Source organism: Dipodomys ordii, unplaced genomic scaffold (assembly GCF_000151885.1).
Source record: "Dipodomys ordii isolate 6190 unplaced genomic scaffold, Dord_2.0 Scaffold267, whole genome shotgun sequence".
NCBI lineage: Eukaryota > Metazoa > Chordata > Mammalia > Rodentia > Heteromyidae > Dipodomys > Dipodomys ordii.
The window spans coordinates 69,829-91,104 of NW_012267483.1; the positions used below are offsets into that span (position 1 = coordinate 69,829).

At 38.7% G+C, this 21,276-nt stretch overlaps 2 pseudogenes and 1 gene segment (V, D, J or C); 2 read left to right on the forward strand and 1 right to left on the reverse strand.

Annotated features, from left to right (window-relative positions):
* The first annotated feature begins 1,640 nt into the window (after window positions 1-1,640).
* On the forward strand, window positions 1,641-3,033 carry LOC106001103. The segment is given in 3 exon segments: window positions 1,641-1,695; window positions 1,820-2,163; window positions 3,019-3,033. Coding segments are annotated over 3 exon segments (414 nt in total).
* Window positions 3,034-14,216: 11,183 nt separating this feature from the next.
* LOC106001104 lies at window positions 14,217-16,160 on the forward strand (annotated as a pseudogene).
* A 918-nt stretch (window positions 16,161-17,078) lies between these two features.
* On the reverse strand, window positions 17,079-17,303 carry LOC106001115 (annotated as a pseudogene).
* Between the last annotated feature and the right edge of the window lie 3,973 nt (window positions 17,304-21,276).

Here is a 21,276-nt window from a genome sequence, read left to right on the forward strand (position 1 = left end):
ATGAAGGTGCTATCCGTTATTAAAGCGAAAGCATCATTAACTTCTAGATTAGAAAAAATTATCCACTTGTGCATCTATTCATCAATATATATATATATTTATATGTACACATTCATATATACATATGTATGCATGCATACATATGTAAATTTATGGCCATTACTTCACTCACATAAAAAATTAAGTTATTATTAAATGAATTCTTAGAAAAATTTTCTGACTTTTTTTACCACAAAATATTCAGTATAAAAATCTTTGAAATATGTCACTAACATTAGATGAAATTTTCATTTAATTAGCTTACATTTTTTTTACCTCAAGTACAAATATTGGCTCTAATTTTCCCTGATTAATTTAGTCATATGATCAGCAACTCTTCTAGGTGACATGAAACTCTTTGTGTTACTGCCACTTACATGATCAGATCATACACCCCCTGTGCCACCCCCAGATTTGTTCAGACATTCCTCAGCATGTGATAACATGGATAAGATGAGCTAACTTTGTATCCTGTGCAATAGTGACTTCCTGAGCCCTGACAACTGCACAGGAAAATCTAACATATATGGATGTCCTCTTGGGTCACTCCATCTCAGCACCTACAATGGAGTCAACAATGCTATTTCTCCCTTGCACAGAAAATCAGCTCTCCCATGTGGCCTCATCCCAATATGGATGACATTTCCATGTTCTATTGATTTCAAGACTCTGTTCAGAGATTCCAACATACTCACTCTGCTTGGGCCCAATATCTTTACCAAGGTGGGCAGCACAGTGTTCTCTCAGGAACTAGAAGAGTCCACCAAACAGAGGAGACATATGTAGGTTTAGGCCACAAAATAGGCTTCAATATAACCTGAGTGTATCCTCCCTTTTAAGGAGAATCTATCTCTGCTTCTGAACATAGTAGTTGCTGTAAAGATATTTAAAAGCCAGAAGGAATAATATGAGGACCTTCAGCATGGACATAAGAAATTATACACATTTCTAGGTCAATAAAAATTATAAAGCCTGCTCAGACATGAAGGGAGAAAGGCTCTGAAAGGACATGCTTGTATGGATCACCTGGGACAAAAACTCAGAGATAGAGGAGATAATTAGGCTGAACAGCACAGTACAGAAGTCCGGGCATTTTCTTATCAATACAACAGCTATACTAATTCCACCTCCATGGATTGAATTCATTACAAGACAACAGTGCTGATAAATTGACACATATTATCAATGAATCAGAACTACTCTAAAAATTTCTGTTCTGTATAATAATGAAGAAATGCCAAATTTGTGTTGTGCAAAATTTGTTTGTAAATTTCAAGAACTAACACTCCAGTGAACAAGTCTTGACTCAGTTAAAAAAAAAATAAGAAGAAAAGAAGCTTTGATCCTCAAAGCCACCATTGTTGTGCTCACATCACAGGAAAGCAACTTGGTGATTCTCTTCTGTGTTTAAAACTTATTCTGTTGCCCGACCTAGTTCCCGTGAGACTCAGAATGTGCAGAGCTGCTGAGATGTGGCAGCTGGACAGCAGTGTATAACTCTGCTGCTGATTTGCATGCACCAACAGCACAGCCCAGTATGCTCAGGACTTCTTCATAGGCTGTTCACAATAGGCAGTAGTCAGTCCAAGTCAGCACACAGCATGGACATGAGGACCCCTGCTCAGCTCCTGGGGATCCTGCTGCTCTGGCTCCCAGGTAAAGAAAGACAATGCTAGGGATTAACACAGCTCAGTGTGATCCAGGATGCTTACTCTTCAGGGATGCCTTCTTATAACTTGATAATTACTGTGGATATTTGTTTTCATGTTTCTGCTTCCAGGTGCCAAGTGTGATATCCAGATGACCCAGTCTCCATCTTCACTGTCTGTGTCTCTAGGAGACACTGCCACCATCACTTGCAGGGCCAGTGAGGACATTGGGTATGGTTTAGCCTGGTACCAGCAGCAACCAGGGAAAGCTCCTAAACTCTTGATCTACGGTGCAGATATTTTGGAGTCCGGAGTTCCATCAAGGTTCAGTGGGAGTCAATCTGGGACAGAGTTCACTCTCAAGATCAGTGGCCTGGAGCCTGAAGATGTTGCCACTTATTACTGTCAACAGGGTTATAGTAACCCTCCCACAGTGTTAAAAGCCATAACAAAAACCTCCCAGGGGAGCCGAAGTGTGAGTCTGAGCTGACCCAGCTGCTCCTCCTGCTGCTCCACATGCTCAGAATGTTATCAGAAAAGACCAGCTAATACTTGCAGAGTTCGAATTGTGACATCAGTTGATATTTATGCAATAATAAAATAAATAACTTGGTATTCTAAGCAGGAATTGCCTTTAAAACAAAGAATGGATTCATTGCTTCAGATTTTATTCCTTTATTTTATGATAGCCTATTTTTTTATTAATGTACGTATCTGTAACCATTAATGGGATTCTGGGTTTCTCAATATATGTGTATTATGTGCATTGATCATAGTCTTCCATCTTTCTTCTGTGTTCAACCTCCTGCGCTCTGATGCTGTGCTCTTGTCAGCCACATAGAATCACTATTGCATCTTATTTTTTTAAATTTTGCTTGAGTGAGAAGCAGTATAGACAATGCTCTTTGTTTTTTACTATTTTTGTTAACAAAGTGTTCTCTAATTCTATCCATCATGCTGCAGACTATAAGATTTCTTGATTCTTTATGCATACTGTGTGGGTGTATATATATATATATATATATATACATATATATGCATATATATATATATATATGTATGTATTTCATGGTGTTTGAATTCTGGACATTGGATACTGGAAACTGTCCCTGAGATTTTCATGTCAAGGCTACCACTCACCACTTGAGCCACAGTGCCACTTCTGGTTTTCTGGTGGTTAATTGGAGATAAGGCTCTCATGGACTTTTCTGCCCCAGCTGGCTTTGAACTGCTACCCTCAGATTTAAGTCTCCTGAGTAGCCCCAACTGTTTCATTTTAAAAGGCAATTTTTCCTAAATGATTTTTCCACTCATGTGTCTTGTGTTTTAGTTCATCCAGACGTGAATGTAAATAAACAATATTCAGATTTTTAGGCACAAATTTAATCGTCTGGGAGCTCTGTTTTGAAGTTAGGCTTCTTCAATTCTTCTGCTTGATTTAGCAATAGTAAGTCCTCATCTTGTACTGATCGTCAGCAGATCACTTCGACCCTTCACCTCACATTTCTCCACATAAATTACAAAACAACTCTTGTGTGGACTGTCTGTTCACATATTCAGAATCCGTCCACCTTCCTAAAAGCAGCAGGGTTGGACCCCTGTGGATCTGGGGAATGGATAACCTGTCCTGGAATGATGGTCAAGAGGATAAATCTGAGGAAGAGAGCCACAGAGCCTATAAAATTTAAGCTTTGAATTTTAGTTTAAAACTTTTGTGGTCATGAGGGTAATATCGATTGGAAAAGATGATTCCATTTTAATTACATCTTTATTATCTTTTACTAGAAAGATAAGAAATTACCATTCAACAAGTCATATTTGAGTAAAATAATATCATTCTCTCCTGTCCCTCCAAGGAAAGTTGATTCTTTTTTTTTAATTCAATTTTATTGTTAAGATAAGGTACAATGGGGATACAGTTACATATGTAAGGTAGTGAATACATTTCTTGTTGAATATTGTTACACTCTCCCCCATTTTCCTCCCACTTTCCCTACCTCATCACACCCCACCAAGTTGTAAGGCTCATTTCCAACATATTTTTTTGTGAGTATCACTGTTGCATTATTTCTTTTTATTTCTTTTATTTATTTATTTTTATTGTGAGAATACTGTATAGAGGAGTTACAATTACATGGGCAAGATAACGAGTACATTTCTTATCAAGCATTGTTGCCTCCTCTTTGTTTCCCCTTCCTATCCCTTCCCATACTCCCTGCTCTCCCCCCCAAACCCGATTCTCACCCACCCCCCACCAAAGTTGTAAAGTTCATTTTTTGACATAGCGACTTGTACATCTCATTTTTTTTTCTATTTTCCCCTATGGTTTATTCTCTGTTGTCTGCATTTTATTTTGGTACCCTGTGTACTATATATACATTTATCTGAATTAAGGAAGGGAAAGGGAACAAACAAAATGATGAGACAAAGGACAAAATTGATGCTTGAATTGTCCTTTCTGTCAGAATGTCTGAAGGAGAGCTATGCCAGAGATCTAATTTCTGGTGATCAAAGGAAGATATCAAAGTAGCAACGTATACTTATTGGGTTGCCAAAATGGGACTGTTTGGCATGAAACTCAGATTATTGTTGTTACACTCTGAGGTCCTAATTGAAATAGAAGATGGGAACTTGAACCAAGACACTGCCCTTTTACATAGGGTCCTTTTTGATCCATCAGTTCTCTGCTTTCTGGTGTTCTTAGATTCCTGGCAGCACTTTTCATCTCTGCCCTCACTCTCTTCCTCTCTGTGTCTCTGAACTCAGGATAATAACCCAGGTGATGTGATGCTGATTTTTGTCCTACATAGGGATGGTAAAGGGAAACAAAGGAGGAGGCAATAAGAAATGTACTCATTACCTTGTTCACGTAATTGCAACCCCTCTATATGGTATTTTTACAATAAAAAAAGAAAAAAGAGAGAGAACTGGAAACAGCACATGTCTTGGAGCTCATTTTGATAAACATCATTTTATATGGTCATATGCACATAGCTATTGAACCCTTGTGTTCTGTTCCTAAGAACATACTCCTTTGTTCATTGTGTGAATGTTTAGACTATTGTTAAATTATGCCTATATGTAATGATTTATCTTTTAGTATCCATTGGGTTTACTTGTAGATTTATAGGCACATCCTATGTTACTAGGTGTCAGGCTTGCTTTAATTAGTACAACTTTTTCCAAGGCTATTGTTGCTGATTATAATTTTTATCCAATATATCTTATCATTGGAGGCAAATAAGAACAATTTTCCAGGTCTTCAAATATGAAGTCAAACAAGAATACGGGGGATACTAATTCTTCCACCTGTATAGTCAGATGGTACAAAGGAACAGACCGGGATTTTCCCTCAGCCAATCAGCATTTCTTTCTTCAGCCAACTCATGCTTTCTGTCATTCACATTGATCAATATTCTGTGGAAAAGTAGCAAAGAAGTGGGCTATCGCAGTTAGCTCTGTCCTCTCTGCTTACTTCACACTCCTGGATTCTGTGTTTATTCATCATTGATGGGTTAACAATGGGGTGGTGTTACTGGGAGGTGGTAAAAGCACCTAGTTGGAGGAAATACATTTGTGGGACTGTCCTTGGGCCTAAATCTTGCCCTCACCTCTATATAATTTTGAATTCGTGTTTGCCATGAGTTGAGTAGCCTCTACTAGATGGTCCAACATCATGATATTCTGCTTCTTCATAGGCCAAGGAAGCTAAGGATGGTGAACTGAAATCTCTGACACAATGAGCCCAAATAAATACTGTCTTTCTTCCCTTAGGTTGTTCCTGTCAGGTACTTGGGTTCAGACACACAAATATTAGGAACTCACCTATATATACTGACTAGCAATCTGTACTTTAATCAAGTAACAAGGATCCATACAAAGTTTCAGAAACTAGGCTTTAGCACATGCCTATTTTGGCTAAGAAGATCTTAACTTGGAAAAAAATATTTAGATATGCACAACTCCTTATCAATACCATGATCTCAGGCCTCAAAATAATAATAGTTTTAGAAACTTGAGGATATATCAAGATTAAGCAATTACTAAGCATTTTGCATAAAGGTCACAGAAGGAAATAAGTAGATTGAAGTTGAAGCTATATTGGTAAATCATTATCACAAAGCTACCTGAATGAAATCTAGGCATTGTGCTATACCCCCTTATACTTATGGTAGGGAGATACAGATAGATGGAACATGGTCTTACGTCTATCTGATAGACAAAACTAAAACAGAAAGGCTAGGTGTATGGCTCATGGAGTGTGGGAGGTTGGGGAGGGAAGGGATTGTGGGACAACAAGAAGGGAATGGGTAACAATGATCGACAATTAATGTACTCATCACCTTATTCATAACTGTACCTCTGTATAGCATCTTTAAAATAAAATTAAATAAAAATGAAATAAAAAACAATTGCTTGGAAAGCTCAAGGTTTTGGACTACAGGCCCTTTTAAAATGTGCTCCTGTGTTGGGTATTTTGTGACCTGAATTTCTCTATGCACCTTGATCTCTAGATGTTGCTTATGAACTCTAAAATGGACTCTTTGGCCACTGAGGAAGATCAAACAAAATCCATGTCAGAGACAAGCTGAGTGACCTGCAACACAAGAGCTCCAGTCGGATCAACAGTCATTAAGAGTGTGAATATTCTTGAGCCGGTGGCTCATGCCTGTAAATCTTAGCTACTCAGAAGGCTGACATCTGAGGAGGTCAGCAGGAAAGTCTGTGAGACTCTTATCTCTAATTATCACTGGAAAACCAGAAGTGGACATGTGGCTCAAAATGGAGAGTGCTAGCCCTGAGTTCAAGCTCCATGAGTGACCAAAAAAAAAGAATGAATTGCTGATGCATATAAGTACTTGGGTTGTACGCCAAAAAGTTTTGAGTGGTTCATTGCAAATTATTTTTGATAAAAACCAATTGCTTCACTATAGATATTTATAAAACAATTGGAACAGGAGAAATAAAAAAATCTATAAAATATATGAATAAATAGAATACATTTTAGCTCATTCATGGAATCATGCAAGGAATAGTTAGTACTATTACCCATATTACAAAAATATATAATGTAATAGACAGTAATGTATGGTAATATATAAATGGAACAATAAAATGTGACTTTATATATACAATAAATACTTATCAAATATCATTAAGTTCACAGTTTAAAAATGAATGGCATATGTCCCTATGGGCCAGATGTTTTAAAATATCCATATGAATTTACTTATTTTTATTGTTGTATACATACATATATGTGTGTATATTTATAAATATCAAGAGAAAGATGTATCATGTGCAGATACACACACACAGACATACACAAACACAAATTATGAGGCATCTGGTGAAAGGTAGCTTAGTTTGTCCAGAGCCTGTGCTAAAGACAGAAATGTAAGAATGCAGAGCATGGAAACTTTTGAGGAAACCTATATATTGCTAAATAATCTTATTTCTACACTTACCATTGTCATAAAAGGCTCAAGAAAACAGAAGTACTTTGGATGACTTTTTGTAGTAGTTCTTCGGCATTGACAAGTGGGTAGGATAGATTGCAGATTAAGAAAGTGTGTTTCTGAACCTGTCTGTGAGAAACTCTCTAGAGAGAATTGACTGAGAGAGGAAGATCCACCTCATAGTCCACAGCTCCTTTCAATAGGATGTGGTCTCTTGTGCAATAAAAGAACAAGGAGGAGAAAGTAGAACATTTACTCTGTTTCTTGGGTGACATGATGTGAGCTCCACTATACTCTGCCTACATGGCAGAGTAAAATTTCTGATCTAAGATTGAAATAAAGAATTCTTCCCTTCAAGTTGCTTTTATTAAGGTCTTGTCACTGCAAGTAAAAGCTAAGTACACATCTTTATAACATGTTCTAACTAACTTTGTCCAATGATATAAGATGGATGCTGTTCTGAGAGCATTTGGCATCACCGTTTCTGGGTTGAGAGGGATGGCTATTATTGTAGTGGAAACTTTGGCAATTTGTTAGATAACAATATGATGAATTAGATTTTTTAAGAGGGTGTTTAAGTGCGGGAAAATAAGTTTCTAAGTAGAGGGTGTAGAATAACATACCAAACTAATCGATTTAGCCTCAGGAAGATGAAATGTGGGTGTGGATAAGGCATGAGAGCTGCAGGCCCCGAGGTGGGTTCAGAACACTGGTATCTGGGTGCCATATTCTTGGAGCAGGAAGAGAGTGGCAGTTCTTCTCTGCAGGAGACGAGTAAGTATAGACCAAGTTTTCATCCTACAGGCTCCATGTACAACTCCACTCTTAAAACTGAGTTTCTAGACCCTTTGCCTTAAACTTCTCAATAGTTTGTGAACAAAACCACTTTCCCATGATAAGTACAAGACATTATGTCGAAAAATGAACTTTACAACTTTGGCACAGGGCAGGGTGGTGGGAGGGGGTCTTGATGGGGGTGGTGGAAGAGATGGGAAGAGATGTTAAGGGAAACAAAGCAGGAGGTAACAATGCTTGATAAGAAATGTACTCATTACCTTGACCATGTAATTGTAACCCCTCTGTATGGTATTTTCACAATTAAAAAATGAAAAAAACTAACGATTACTTCACTCAATATAATTTTTTCCAAGCCTTTCAATTTCCTAACAAGTGGGGCAATGTCATTCTTTCTGATGGAGGCATAGAATTTCATTGTATATATGTATGACATTTTCTTGATTCATTCATCTATTGAGGGGCATCAGGATTGTTTCCATAACCTAACTATGGTAAATAATGCTGTGATAAACATGGTTGTGCTGGTAGCTTTGGTATGACCTTCTTTGGGACTGTTTGGTAAGTGCTCAAAAGTATGATTGCTGGGTCATAGGGGAGTTCTATGAGGAGTCTTTCGAGGAACCTCCATACTGCTTTCCAAAGTGGTTGAGCAAGTTTACACTCCTACCAACTCTAGGGTTCCCTTCTGTCCACATCCACTCCAGCACTTGTTGTTACTAGATTTCTTGGTTATAGCTATTCTAACTGGGTGTGGTGGAATCTAAACATTCTCTTCAATGATAATGAAAGCAAAAATTCACTATCACACTTTTTTTATGAATCCAGAATAACTCTCATCCAAAACCAGACAGGGGTTCATCAAAGAAAGAGAATGATAGACAAATTTCTTTGCTGAATATGGTCATAAAACTTCTCAACAAAATCTTGACCAATTGACTTCAACAACTCTTCAAAAAAAATCATATACCATGTCCAAACAGGATTTATTTTAGGGATGCAAAGCTGGTTCAATACATGCAAATCATTTAAGAAAATTCAACAAGAGCAAGGATAAGAACACAATTATCTCAATAGAGAAAGAATTTGACAAGATCCAGGACCCCTTTATGATGAAAGCTCTGGAAAAACTAGGAATCTATGGAACCTTCCTCAATACAATAAAGGCTGTATATGACAAACCTATAGCCAGCATTATACTAAATGGCCATTTAGGTCATAGCAAAGATATTTCCTCTAAATTGAGGTATGAGACAAGGATGTCCACTCTCTCTACTCTTTTTGAACCTAGTTTTAGAATGCCTAGATCATGGGCCTCAAGCAAGAAAGCTCAGGGATTATACCCAGGTCCTGCAGCTGTGCCCAGCTCCTGAAGATTTGCATAGACCCATTTCTTTGCTGAATATGGTTGCAAAACTTCTCAAGAAAATCTTGGCCAATTCGCTTCAACAACTCATCAAAAAAAAAAAAAACATATGTCAAGAAAGCTCAGAGATTGTGCCCAGGTCCTGAAGCTTTGCCCAGCTCCTGAGGATTTGCATATGCCCCCCCACAGCCAACTGCCTGACCCCTTCTTCATGATCTGCTCACACCCTGTGCAAGAGTCAGTCCCAGTCAGCACACAGGATGAGTGAGGGCCCCTGTTCAGCTCAGGGGATCCTGCTGCTTTGACCCAAAGATAAAGAAGGACAAGACTAGGAATTTATTGAGCCCAGGATTAACAATGATGCCTTATTCCTCATGGAAACTCCCAGAACATAATTGATTCTGTGGATATTTGGTGTCTGTTTTCAATATCAGGTGCCAGAGTGACATCCCCATTTCCTAGTGTCCATCCTCTCTGTGTGCATCTGTAGGAGACAGTCTCCATCACTTGCAGATCCAATCAGGGATTAGTGATGATTCACAGTGGCATCACCAGAAACAAGATGATGCTCCTAAACTCTTGATTTATTGGGCATCCACTTTACAGACTGGGGTGACATCCAGATTTAGTGGCAATGATGGGGAAGAGAGCCTACTTTCACTATCAGCAGCCTGCCATCTGAAGATATTGCAACTTACTACTGTCAACTGAGTAATAAATAGTTCAACTCCCACAGTGATGCAAGACCAAATATAAACCTCTCTGGGGGGCGGTGGGGCGGGGGGAAGCAAATGTGAGAGGCTGGGCTGTGCCACCTGCTCCTCCTGGTGCCTCTGCCTGCTGACAGTGCATCTTAGCCACAGCCAGGCTCTGAAGGTCACTGGGGGATTTTGTAGAGGGAGTCACTGACAACCCTCTCAATCTTGTCTGTCTTCCATCAGCCTCAGGAGAACCAAACAGATAATACTTCTGGTGTCTAATAAAAAACACAGATCTGTCCTTCTGAGCCTCTGAAATATGGTATCCAGGTGGATATAATTTGCAGTTTGTCACACAAGAGGCCTTTGCCCGTCTTGTGCTCCCTTTACACTGCTGCACCCACCTGCTAATTTGCATAGTGCTCCTTAAGAAGGACTTTCCCTTTTGAGTCTGAGATGAAGGCTCAGCTTGCCCTTGTCTTGTCCTATCAGGACTCTTAAAAGAGAATTCTTTTAGTAAGCTCCTGGGCTGCTAATGCTCTGGCTCACTGGTAAGGACAGAGGGAGATGAACAATAAAATCTTGTAAATTGCAAGGAAATGAAGGAACTAGATCATCATTTTGAGTGACATAGGTCAGGATGCAAAAGCAAAATATTGTTTGGCCCTACTTATTTGTGGAACCCAGACATAAATGATAGTGGTGATGGTGATGATGGCATTGATAATAATAATAATGTAATAAAAGTTGAATGCCAAAATGGAAAATATCTGAAGGGCGACAGGTGAGGGTGAAAGAAAGGGAAAAAGCACACTAAGTGTAGAAGATGAATTGGGCATATAAATAAATAGATATACATATATATATATATACTCAAATGTGCATTCGAGTTATGAAGTTCCTTTACACAGTATGAAAAATGGTGGGAATGGGAGGGGAAGAGTACAGCAATAGAAAGAAGTTGGTGATTTTTTCAAAATAAGCTGCATTCAGGTAGGGATTCTCATCACAAACTAACCTCCTGTTGCTAATATATGACAATTATAATTTATCCAACAACAGAATAATTAAAATGCCATGATTATGCATATAAAACTATTGGGAATCTGCACAACTATTAACAAAGTACGATAAAACTCCAAATGAAAACTTGTCAGCTGCTATGTCATAAAAAGGCCACTAGATGGCAAAGAAATCTCACAAAGAAAAACCTAAAACCCAACCTTCTCCATAGGAGCTTGAAGCCAGGGAGTTCTATCTCAGGCTTTCATGGCACACATGGCATGTGGGACCATGTTTACAGAGGGGATTGTGTCTCCCCACGTCCACTTTGTAAACTGTAAACAAATTGACAAGGATGACACACAGTTTCTTGTAGTGAAGTCATTAAGGGCAGATCAGAAAGGTGAGGGAAGGAGGGTGGACACTGCAGATATGCAGCCCTGAAGGGACCATGTGCACACACCCTGTCCAGCTGTGGGAGGTGAGAGGGGGCTGCAGTGTCAGTGCTGTCCCCAGCAGTTCCCAAGAGACCTCTGCAGTGATCAGGCTACTGATTGTCTTTAAAGGCACAGATAGTGTCCTGAGCTTCATGATGTCAGGCTAGAAATATAACTGCTCATTGTTCCCTAGCATTCTTTTTCAGTGTCAGAACTGAAAATGCTGAGTTAGATAATTAGAATTATATTAATTAATGTGTTAGTTTAATATGTAATTTATTAAATATGAACAATAGATATATAAATTCTACATTCATTTGTGAAGTACTCTTCTCTGTTCTGAGAGAAATGGATTTTTTCCTTGGACCGAGTCCTCACTCAGGCTCATGGGCCAGACAATTAACATCTTTCTTACCTGGGTGCTCTTTCTTCTTCCAGGAAGATCCCCAGAAATATTTTCTTATGTCCTTGGACTTCATCTCTTTCTTTGGTTTTCAGCCTCATCTCTCAGCCTGGTGGCTACAATTCTCACAACCCAGGGCAGGGTAAGACTACCTGCAGCTCTGATATGAGTCTAGTATTCCAACTCTTCTATGTATTTCAGGATCTGAAGTCTATGCAGATTTGAAATTCACAAGTGCCATGCCACATGTCCACACATGCTGAAGGCAGCCCTGGAGTGTGGATCTGGAGAATGTAATGTATAATTCCCAGGGCCTGGCTGATTTTAACCACACTCAAATAGATACTCTTGGGGTCTCTCTTCCTCATCCTATTATTATGGTCCCTTGAATTTACCAGATTGTCTTCACAACTATAACAGCCAGCTGCCTTCTCCTGGTTTTCTTTAGTACCAGCTTTGTCCTGTAGTGCATGTAAGAGACACCAGATCCCTCCCAGCAAGGGCAGTAGGAGCTATTCATGGGACCATGTGATAAGATTAGAAGTGATATTTCAGAATAGTGAAGGGGGTGGGCATATCTTTTAGGGAAGCTTATAAATCATCATCAAAAGAGGGAAAAAGAGCATTGTAGAAGAATTATGTGAGCATGTGGTGCAGAGAACATTAATTGTTTAATAGATGGAGGTCATCAAATCAAGACTAAGTTGGAGTTCTGGTAGTAAATGGTACTGAAGAAAACACTGATTGAGTAATGAGTTACTCATGGTCTATTGGCTTTGAAAGAGCAGTGTTATCTTTACACATCATCTACTTGAACTTACAGTGGTAAGTTCCATGTGATCACCCTGTTCATTTAACTCTGGTATGACAGTCTACACAATGGGATGAAGCATGTCCACATGCTAATCTCTATGTGGGGACCTTTTTCATTTCACTTTGGCTTCACTGTCTGTGATTTCCCAGGTGGAAGATGTTCTTTGCAAACTGGGTGGCTCCAGTTTCTCAACCCCACCCTTGACCACATTGTAATTTGTCATTTCTGTACCTATATGAATAACATCTCCTACATACAACTTGTGAAAACTGCTTTGTTGGGGTAATGCATATAATACTAGCCACAGGAGGTTGAGATCTTACGATTAGGGTTCAAATTCATGTTGGACACAAAAGACTATGAGTCTCTGTCACCACTTAAACACCAAAAGGTTGGAAGTGAAGCTGTGACTCATTTGGCACACTTTCACCCTTGAGCACAAAAGCTCAGGGACTAAGTCAAGCCCCAGGCCTAGTACACAAAAAACTGCTTGACTTAGGACCTAAAAGTCATGTAACTTGAAGGACTATGCAGGCTTAAGGAACATAATGAAGTTTAAGTAGAGTTGAGTCCTCGGTCTAGGGAAAAACTCAGCTTCTGAGAAAGAAGAGTTTCCATTAATTGATGAAATAAATGTCTACTAAAAGTTCAGAAATATCTGGCACATACATGCATAATACCCACAAAACTAGATATGATTCCAGGTATTTTCCTAAAAATAAAGAAGAAATACCTGATGTGAACTGTTCCAGAGGGAGGCGATAGGGAAGAACATTCAGAAGGGAAGCAATCCAGTCAAATATATGAGTTCACAGGACACCAATGAATGCACCAATGGATTGTCCATATACCTCTGATCATGACACTTTATTGCACAAATTATAATTTTCAGTGCTACCTTCCATTAAAAACTTTGAAAATTGTTCATTTCTCTCTTTCTATCAATGCATCTATCTGTCTTTCTACCTACATAGTTATTACACTTTTTTTAACACACATGTCTTGGTAATAATGACCATTATTAAACCATATAACAAGGTTCAGACAAATAACCTGAATACTCTTAGAAATTCTGTGTCACAAACTCCACTGATACCAGAGTTAGAGGCATACTAAAATTAATTTTCCTTGGAAATGTTTGTGTTTGAGTGACTGATTTAAGTGAACAAAATCATACCAATTCATGCATAACTTGAAAATGTTAAAAATTCTATTTGAGGTTGGGAATTGAGCTCAGTGGAAGAGTGCTTACCTGGAAAAGTGCAAGGCTCTCAGTTCAGTCCTCAGATCTGGAAAAGAAAAATCTATTCTTATCACAGGCCAACAGAATCATCATGTTTTCTTGTCTCTAGAAATACATTATTTACAAGTACTTTAGACGTCTGGGTTCTTCAGGTCTGTGCTTTGTCACTGAGATCTGCCAGCCTGCAGCTCTGACTCGCACTGCCCAAACCATGTTGATTTGCATGTGCCCAGACCACAGCCCACTGCACTGGGATCTTCTTCATAGGCTGCTCACACTCTGTGCATGAGAAGTTCCAGTCAGCACACAGCATGAACATGAGGGCCCTTGCTCAGCTCCTGGGGCTCCTGCTGCTCTGGGTTGCAAGTAAGGAAAGATGATACTGGGGATTATTCACCCAGTGTTCAGCTGAGCTACCTGGCTGTTCATGGAAGTACCTGGACAGCAGAATTAATTAAACTGCTAATGGCTTTTATGTTTCCAATGTCAGGTGCCAGAAGTGACATCCAGTTGACCCAGCCACCATTCCTGTCATCATCTCTGGGAGACAGAGTCACCATCACTTGAAGAGCCAGTCAGGACATTAGCAGGAGTTTACATTGGTACCAGCAGAGAGCAGGGAAATCTCCAAATCTCCTGATCCGTTATGCAACTACTTTGCAATCTGGGTTTCCACCAAGGTTCAGTGGCAGTGGATCTGGGACAGAGTTCACTTTTGCCATCAGCAGCCTGCAGCCTGAAGATGTGGCAACTTATTTCTGTCAACAGAGTTATAACTATCCTCCCACAGTGATACAAGTCATAGCAAAAACCTCCCAGCAAGGCAGAAATGAGAGGCTGGGCAGCCCCAGCTGCTCCTCCTGGGGCCTCTACCTGCATAACTGCCTCTACTCTACACAACTTCTCAGATGCAGCCAAACTTTAAGGTCACTGGAGAGAGAGAGGTCATGGAGGCATTTGCCACACCCTAACTCTCTTTCTTCCTGATCATCACAAGCAGCACACACTTTATAATACCTCTTCTGACTTAAAAAAAAAAAAACACTGATCTATAGTCCTGTTTCATTTACATTGTGCTAACAATTCGCAGCCACCCAAAAGAAAAAGCCATTTTAGGTATATCAAACCAGGTTTTTAAAAGCAAGGCAATAGAGCTTTAGAAAAGATTTGGAAAAAATTATATTAAGTGAAGTAAGCCAGGTCCAAAGAAACATAGGTCCCATGTTTTCCCTTATTTGCAATATCTAGTATATGTCTATGTCGAGCAGAAAAGGTCAGATAAGGTGATGTTAGGGAAATGAACCCTAAGATATGTATTCAAATGTTTTTTCTTTCATGTGATTGTTTCTAACACATTTATAAGATTATTTCTTTGTTGCTATGTATGTCCCTCCCCCGCGGTATAACCACAGCTTTCACTGTATTTGATGTTGGTATATTTTGTGGAGGGGAAGGAAAAAAAACCAAATCATTTAAATAGGGATACAGGTGGACCCATTGCAACAATGAGATGTACAATTTGTTATGTTGAAAACGAACTTTACAACTTTGGTGGGGAGAGGTGGTGAGGAGGATTGGGTGGGGGGGTGGGGAGAGAATGGGAAGAGATGGAGAGGGGAAACAAAGGAGGAGGCTACAATGCTTGATAAGAAATGTACTCATTATCTTGCCCAACTAATTGTAACCCTCTGTATGGTATTTTCACAATAAAAAATAATAATAATAAAAGAAAGGATTTATGGGGCCAGGAAGGTAGCTCAGTGGTAGAGTGCTTGCCTTGCGTGCCTGAGGCCCTGGGTTTGATTCCTCAGCACCACATAAGCAAAAAGAATAAAAGCTGTAAGTGGCGCTGTTGGCTCAAGTGGTAGAGCGCTAGCCTTGGGCGGAATACCCTGAGGGACAGCGCCCAGGCCCAGAGTTCAGGCCCCATGACCGGACCCAAAAAAAAAAAAAAGATTTTGTTTTCAGATTATAAAAAATTTATCATCAAGTCTTCAAACATAAAGCAGATTTCTTAATTAAAATGGAAAATTTCCAGTTCATTGATAGATACATCCATGAGTTACCATATATATATGCATATATATGTATATAGAATATATATGTATATATAATACCCAGTAGCAAAACATAAGATAGCAAATTTACACAGTCCCTGTTACAGCCATGTTCTGATTTGTAAGATATTTCATCCATTTGCCAAGGGCTCTGAGGATACAGAGCAGAGCATATCTTCTGAGACCCCACTCAGCTGAGCCGAGAGCCCACAAAGCTCTCCCGTTGCAGGCCTGTGTTGGTGGCTCTACTCAAGAAGCAGTTTTCCCTGTATTTGATGTTGGTTTAATTTGTGGAGCGGAAGAGAACAAACAAATTGTTTAAATAGGAATACAGGTTGATCCATTGCAATAATGTACAAGATGCTATACTGAAAAATGAACAATTTAGGCTGGGGGGGGGGTGTGCGGTGAAGAGACGGGGGAATGTAGTTGTGGAGATGGGAGGAAAGGATGGTAAGGGAAAAACAAAGGAGGAGGCAACAATGCTTGATAAGAAATGTACTCATTACCTTGCTTATATTGTAACCCCTCTCTATTAGTATTTACACAATAAAAAAAAACTTATTTAAAAAAAGAAGTTGTTTGAAGACAGTGAAAAGTAAAGAAAACAGAAATAGGAAGGAACAAGAAAAAAGACTTGGGCTGGGAAGGTGGCTCAGTGGTAGAGCGCTTGCCTTGCATGCCTGAGGCCCTGGGTTCGATTCCTCAGCACCACATAAGCAAAAAGGAAAAAGCTGAAGTGGTGCTGTGGCTCAAGTGGTAGAGCACTAGCCTTGAGCTGAAGAGCTGAGGGACAGCGCCCAGGCCCAGAGTTCAGGCCCCATGACCGGACCCCCCCCAAAAAAAGCAAAAAGCCTTGTTCCTGTCATTGCTTAAGGAGCTATAGAAAAAATAAGTTAATAGAGGAAAAGAAACATCTTAATATTCATTAAAGTAATGAAGCTCAGACCTAAGTGAGACATGTCAGGCAAAGCAGTTCTCAACACTTTCAAATAGTGTGTTGAGCATCCTTTGAATATCAAAGTGAGAAATAGGAAAGCAACAAAATCATGCTCTGAGAAAGAGGTTAGAAAGGACAGTTGTGTAAAGCTTAAGGTTGAAAATGGTTCTCCAGTATCATTTCTTTGGCTTGCTGGGTAGTAGCCTCCAGAACAACAAGATGTGAGGCTCTGGTTTATGGATGCTATAATGACCCCATACAGACTCTGCTGCATACCAAGATTCCTCCTTGCAGATTCAGACAACAAATTGCTTTTAGGGACAAGCTCCATTATGTCGTTGGGCAACATGTCATGCTGGCATGTCCTATTTATCTGAACAGTAAATTTGTTTATACAACATGAATGCTCCATCAGTGAAATTCTAAATCCAAGCTTCTAACCATCAAGCAACTCATAGCAGCACATTTGAAAACATTTTCAAAAAGTAATTTTATGAAGAAAAAATAGTCATTAAAAACAATTTTGATTGCCATGATACAATTGTATTTGAAGTACACTATTGTGCCATCATCTAAACATTTGAACTAACAAGCTAGTTCATCACATTAAACACCAATTTCTTATAGGCCTGGAATTTTTTCAGCTAATTATGTCTTTAAGAACTTATTTCTGGGGCTGGGAAGGTGGCTCAGTAGTAGAGAGCCAGCATTGGCCTGAAGAGCTGAGGGACAGTGCCCAAGCCCAGAGTTCATTCCCCATGACTAACAAAAACAAAACAAAACAAAAATAAAACTGCCCTTATTTCTACTCATGTTAACAAAACATCCAATATTTTAATGTAATTATCAGAAAATTAATTTCTTTCTGATGGTGATTATCAAATTGGTTATTAATTGTCAATTCCATGGTCTCATCCCTTGAAAGTAGAATGGAACAATGACATCATAATAACATAAGGAAATACAAAGACAAAGCTAAGAAAATTGTTTTACCCAATTTTGGAAAGTTTGGACACAGATATATCTTTTTCAGTTACTAGATCTCAAGGCGTTATTAAGAGTTCACAAGTTCAAGGCAGCCTTGAATTCTGGCTAGGTTCAAATAAATACACACATAGAAAAATAAAAATATGAGAACTTGGGAATAGATAGAATATATTTAAGACAATATGTAACAGGTTCAGATACATACTGACCCATATTACATCAATATTTACTAGAGTAATGAGAAAGGGATCTTACATATACTATACAGTTTTACAGGGTCATAAATTCACATTTATTAACTGAAAATATTTTATATATGGAAATATGTATAGAAAAAGGGGTTGGATAGAGTGGACTGGGGTAGAAAGATGAAATGGTAATATGGATCAAGATGCGTTATATTTATAAACTGACATGTTTAATGTACCTTTTATGTAATACTCATAGATAACAAAAATATAATTCAAAACCAGAAATATGCCTGAAATTCTCAGTTGTCCACATTCTCATCTCTGTCCACATGATTTTTTGCAGGTTGTAGATGGACTGGATTGAGACTCTTTAGGCTTCTAAATTCAGATGCGATTAGAAGAGGTTTCATCTCATTCAGAATAACCACAGTAAAGAAGAGAAGGAATAGAGTGGAGGAAAATGCACTTCCTGAAGAGACTGTGATCACAGGAGCTCACAGCTGAAAACAGGGTGAAGTCAGGGCCCAAATCTCAGAATATATCCAAGAAAGCATTGCCCAAGATCATGTTCTTATCAGCAACTTTTAACCATAGCAAGAATTTCAGTAAGACTCAGTCCACAGAGAATGAGATATTTGCATGAAATATGTTAGGGACAGTTAAGCAAAACTACTTCTTGACACAAAGTCATCAAACACAACTAAACATGGATGAAATATTGTTTTCTTTGCTGCTCAGAATATGTCAAGAATTCAGAACCATCATCAGTATCCCTGAGAGGATGTTACAAATAAACCACCTTAGATCTACTGAATGTGAATCCTCATTGATTCTTAAGGAATCCGAATAGGCTTCCTTAAGGTTCAGGATGTTGTTTATGAGAGGAGAGGAGTATCACGGGTAGAGAGACACTTTTTATTCCTCAATCAGTGCATTAAAGAGCATTTCTATCTAAACCACATCCAACACACACACACACACACACACACACACACACACACACACACACACCTTTATCAGTCAACTTACCTAAGCTCTGAATAATATTTAACTTCGTTTTAGATACAGAAAATTCTAGATGCAGTAGTCTCATCTGCCTCTACTCAGGTGAGGCCTGTCTGCTGTGTTAATGTAAAGAGAACAAGTAGTAGTCAGGCCCTGGTGGCTCACGCCTATAATCCTAGCTACACGGGAAGCTGAGATCTGAGGATTGAAGCTCAAAGCCAGCCCAGGAAGGAAAGACCTTAAGAGTCCTATCTCCAATAAACCACCAAAAAACTGGAAGTGGCACTGTAGCTCAAGTTGTAGAGCTATTGCCTTGAGCTGAAGAGCTCAGGGACAGCGCCCAGGCCCAGAGTTCAAGCCCCACGACCAAATAAACAGAAAAACAAATAATAAAAACAAGCTGCAATTAGAGGAGTCCAAATATATGGTTTGTAACAACCAACTATTGTGAGAACTGACTCACTCCATGAGAGGAGATATAGCCCTTCTGAGAACAGGACCCCAATGATCTAAACACTTCCCACAAGGAGGCCCTTCAGATGACCATGTGGGGGTCTTCTGGAGCATCAGCATCAACTTCCTTCTCCACGTGTTCCTTCTTATCATGTGATGTTCTGACACATGACAGAGCAGAATCCTTGGACACAAGAAGTAGAGACCGAATTCTCTGTAACAAATAAGCAGATATTGGTTAATTTAGATTGGGAATGGAGACATTAAAATATTTTATGTTGATTTAAGATAACCAGAATTATATACCTATACTTGTCTTTACATAGTTTAAAAAACGTTAAAAAACATGTCAGTATAGGAGTGGAATACATCTTAATCACTTTCTCCCTTTATTCTCTAGAGGGAAGATTTAAGAAATTCTGTGAGCAATTTGTTGTGCAAATACAGTATGGAAGATTAACAGGAAAGATAAGGGAGTTTAAAACTCATTACATTAAATTTACTGTCATACTTTGAAGTAAAACTTTATAACATTTTTCTTTTATCCTTTTTAATTTAATTTTGTTGTAAAGGTACTGTACAGAAGAGATATAGTTATATAAGTAGGATAATGAGAACATTTCTTGTGAAATATTGTTACCCATTCCTTCATCTCCTACTATCCCTACACCCAACCCACCCAGCCTAAAGTTATAAAGTTCATTTCCAACATAGTGTCCTGTGAGTATCACTGTTGCATTGGTCACCCTTTGTCCTTGTTTCACCATTTTGTTATTTTCCTTCTCTTCCTCAAGTCATATAAACCTGTATAAAAGATGCATGGTACCAGAATATAAACAGTGACTACAGGGGATAAGCCAAAGGGAAATTTAAAAAAAAGATAAAATAAAAACAAGGAACTTGATACAGTATATAGGCCACAACAAAGTCAACAAAAAGACCTCTTGTTTCTATATCCTGGAGTTCATTTGGATTAGCATCATTTTATATGGTGATATGTACGTAATTATTGAGCTATTGTGATCCTATGTAAGGCTATCATAGACATATATTAATTATGACAAATGAAGGAAACTATAGAACCTATGTTTCTTTGGGTCTGCTTACTTCACTTAATATGGTTTATTCTAAGTCTTTCCATTTTCTTGCAAAGGGATTTCTAGGGCTCCTTTACCCTGATGATATCTTTCTAAATAAAGATCCAGAAACACAACGAATCAAAGAATGGATGGATAAATGGCATCATATTAAGCTGCAGAGCTTCTGCATGACAAACGCCATAGTCATCAAGATAAATAGAAAGCTCACAGACTGGGAGAAGATATTCACTAGCTATATAACAAACAAGGCCTCATATCAAAAATATACCTAAAACTCAATAAACACCCCTCAAAAAATCCTCAAAGAAATAACCAGCCCATTAATCACTGGGCAAAAGAATTAAGAGTCTATTCTGGAGAGCAAATAGGAATGGCCAATAGACACTTGAAGAAGTGTTCATCATCTCTGGCCATAAGAGAGATAAAATTCATAACCACAGATTCAACCTGACCCCAGTTATAATGGCCATTATTAAGAAAAAAAAATGTTAGAAACAATTGCAAGTTTGGAGGGGAATGGAAAAAATTGTTTTTTTTAAATTTAATTTTATTTTATTTGTGAACATACTGTACAGAGGGGTTACAATTACATGGGCAGGATAATGCGTACATTTCTTACCAAGCATTGCGGCTTCCTC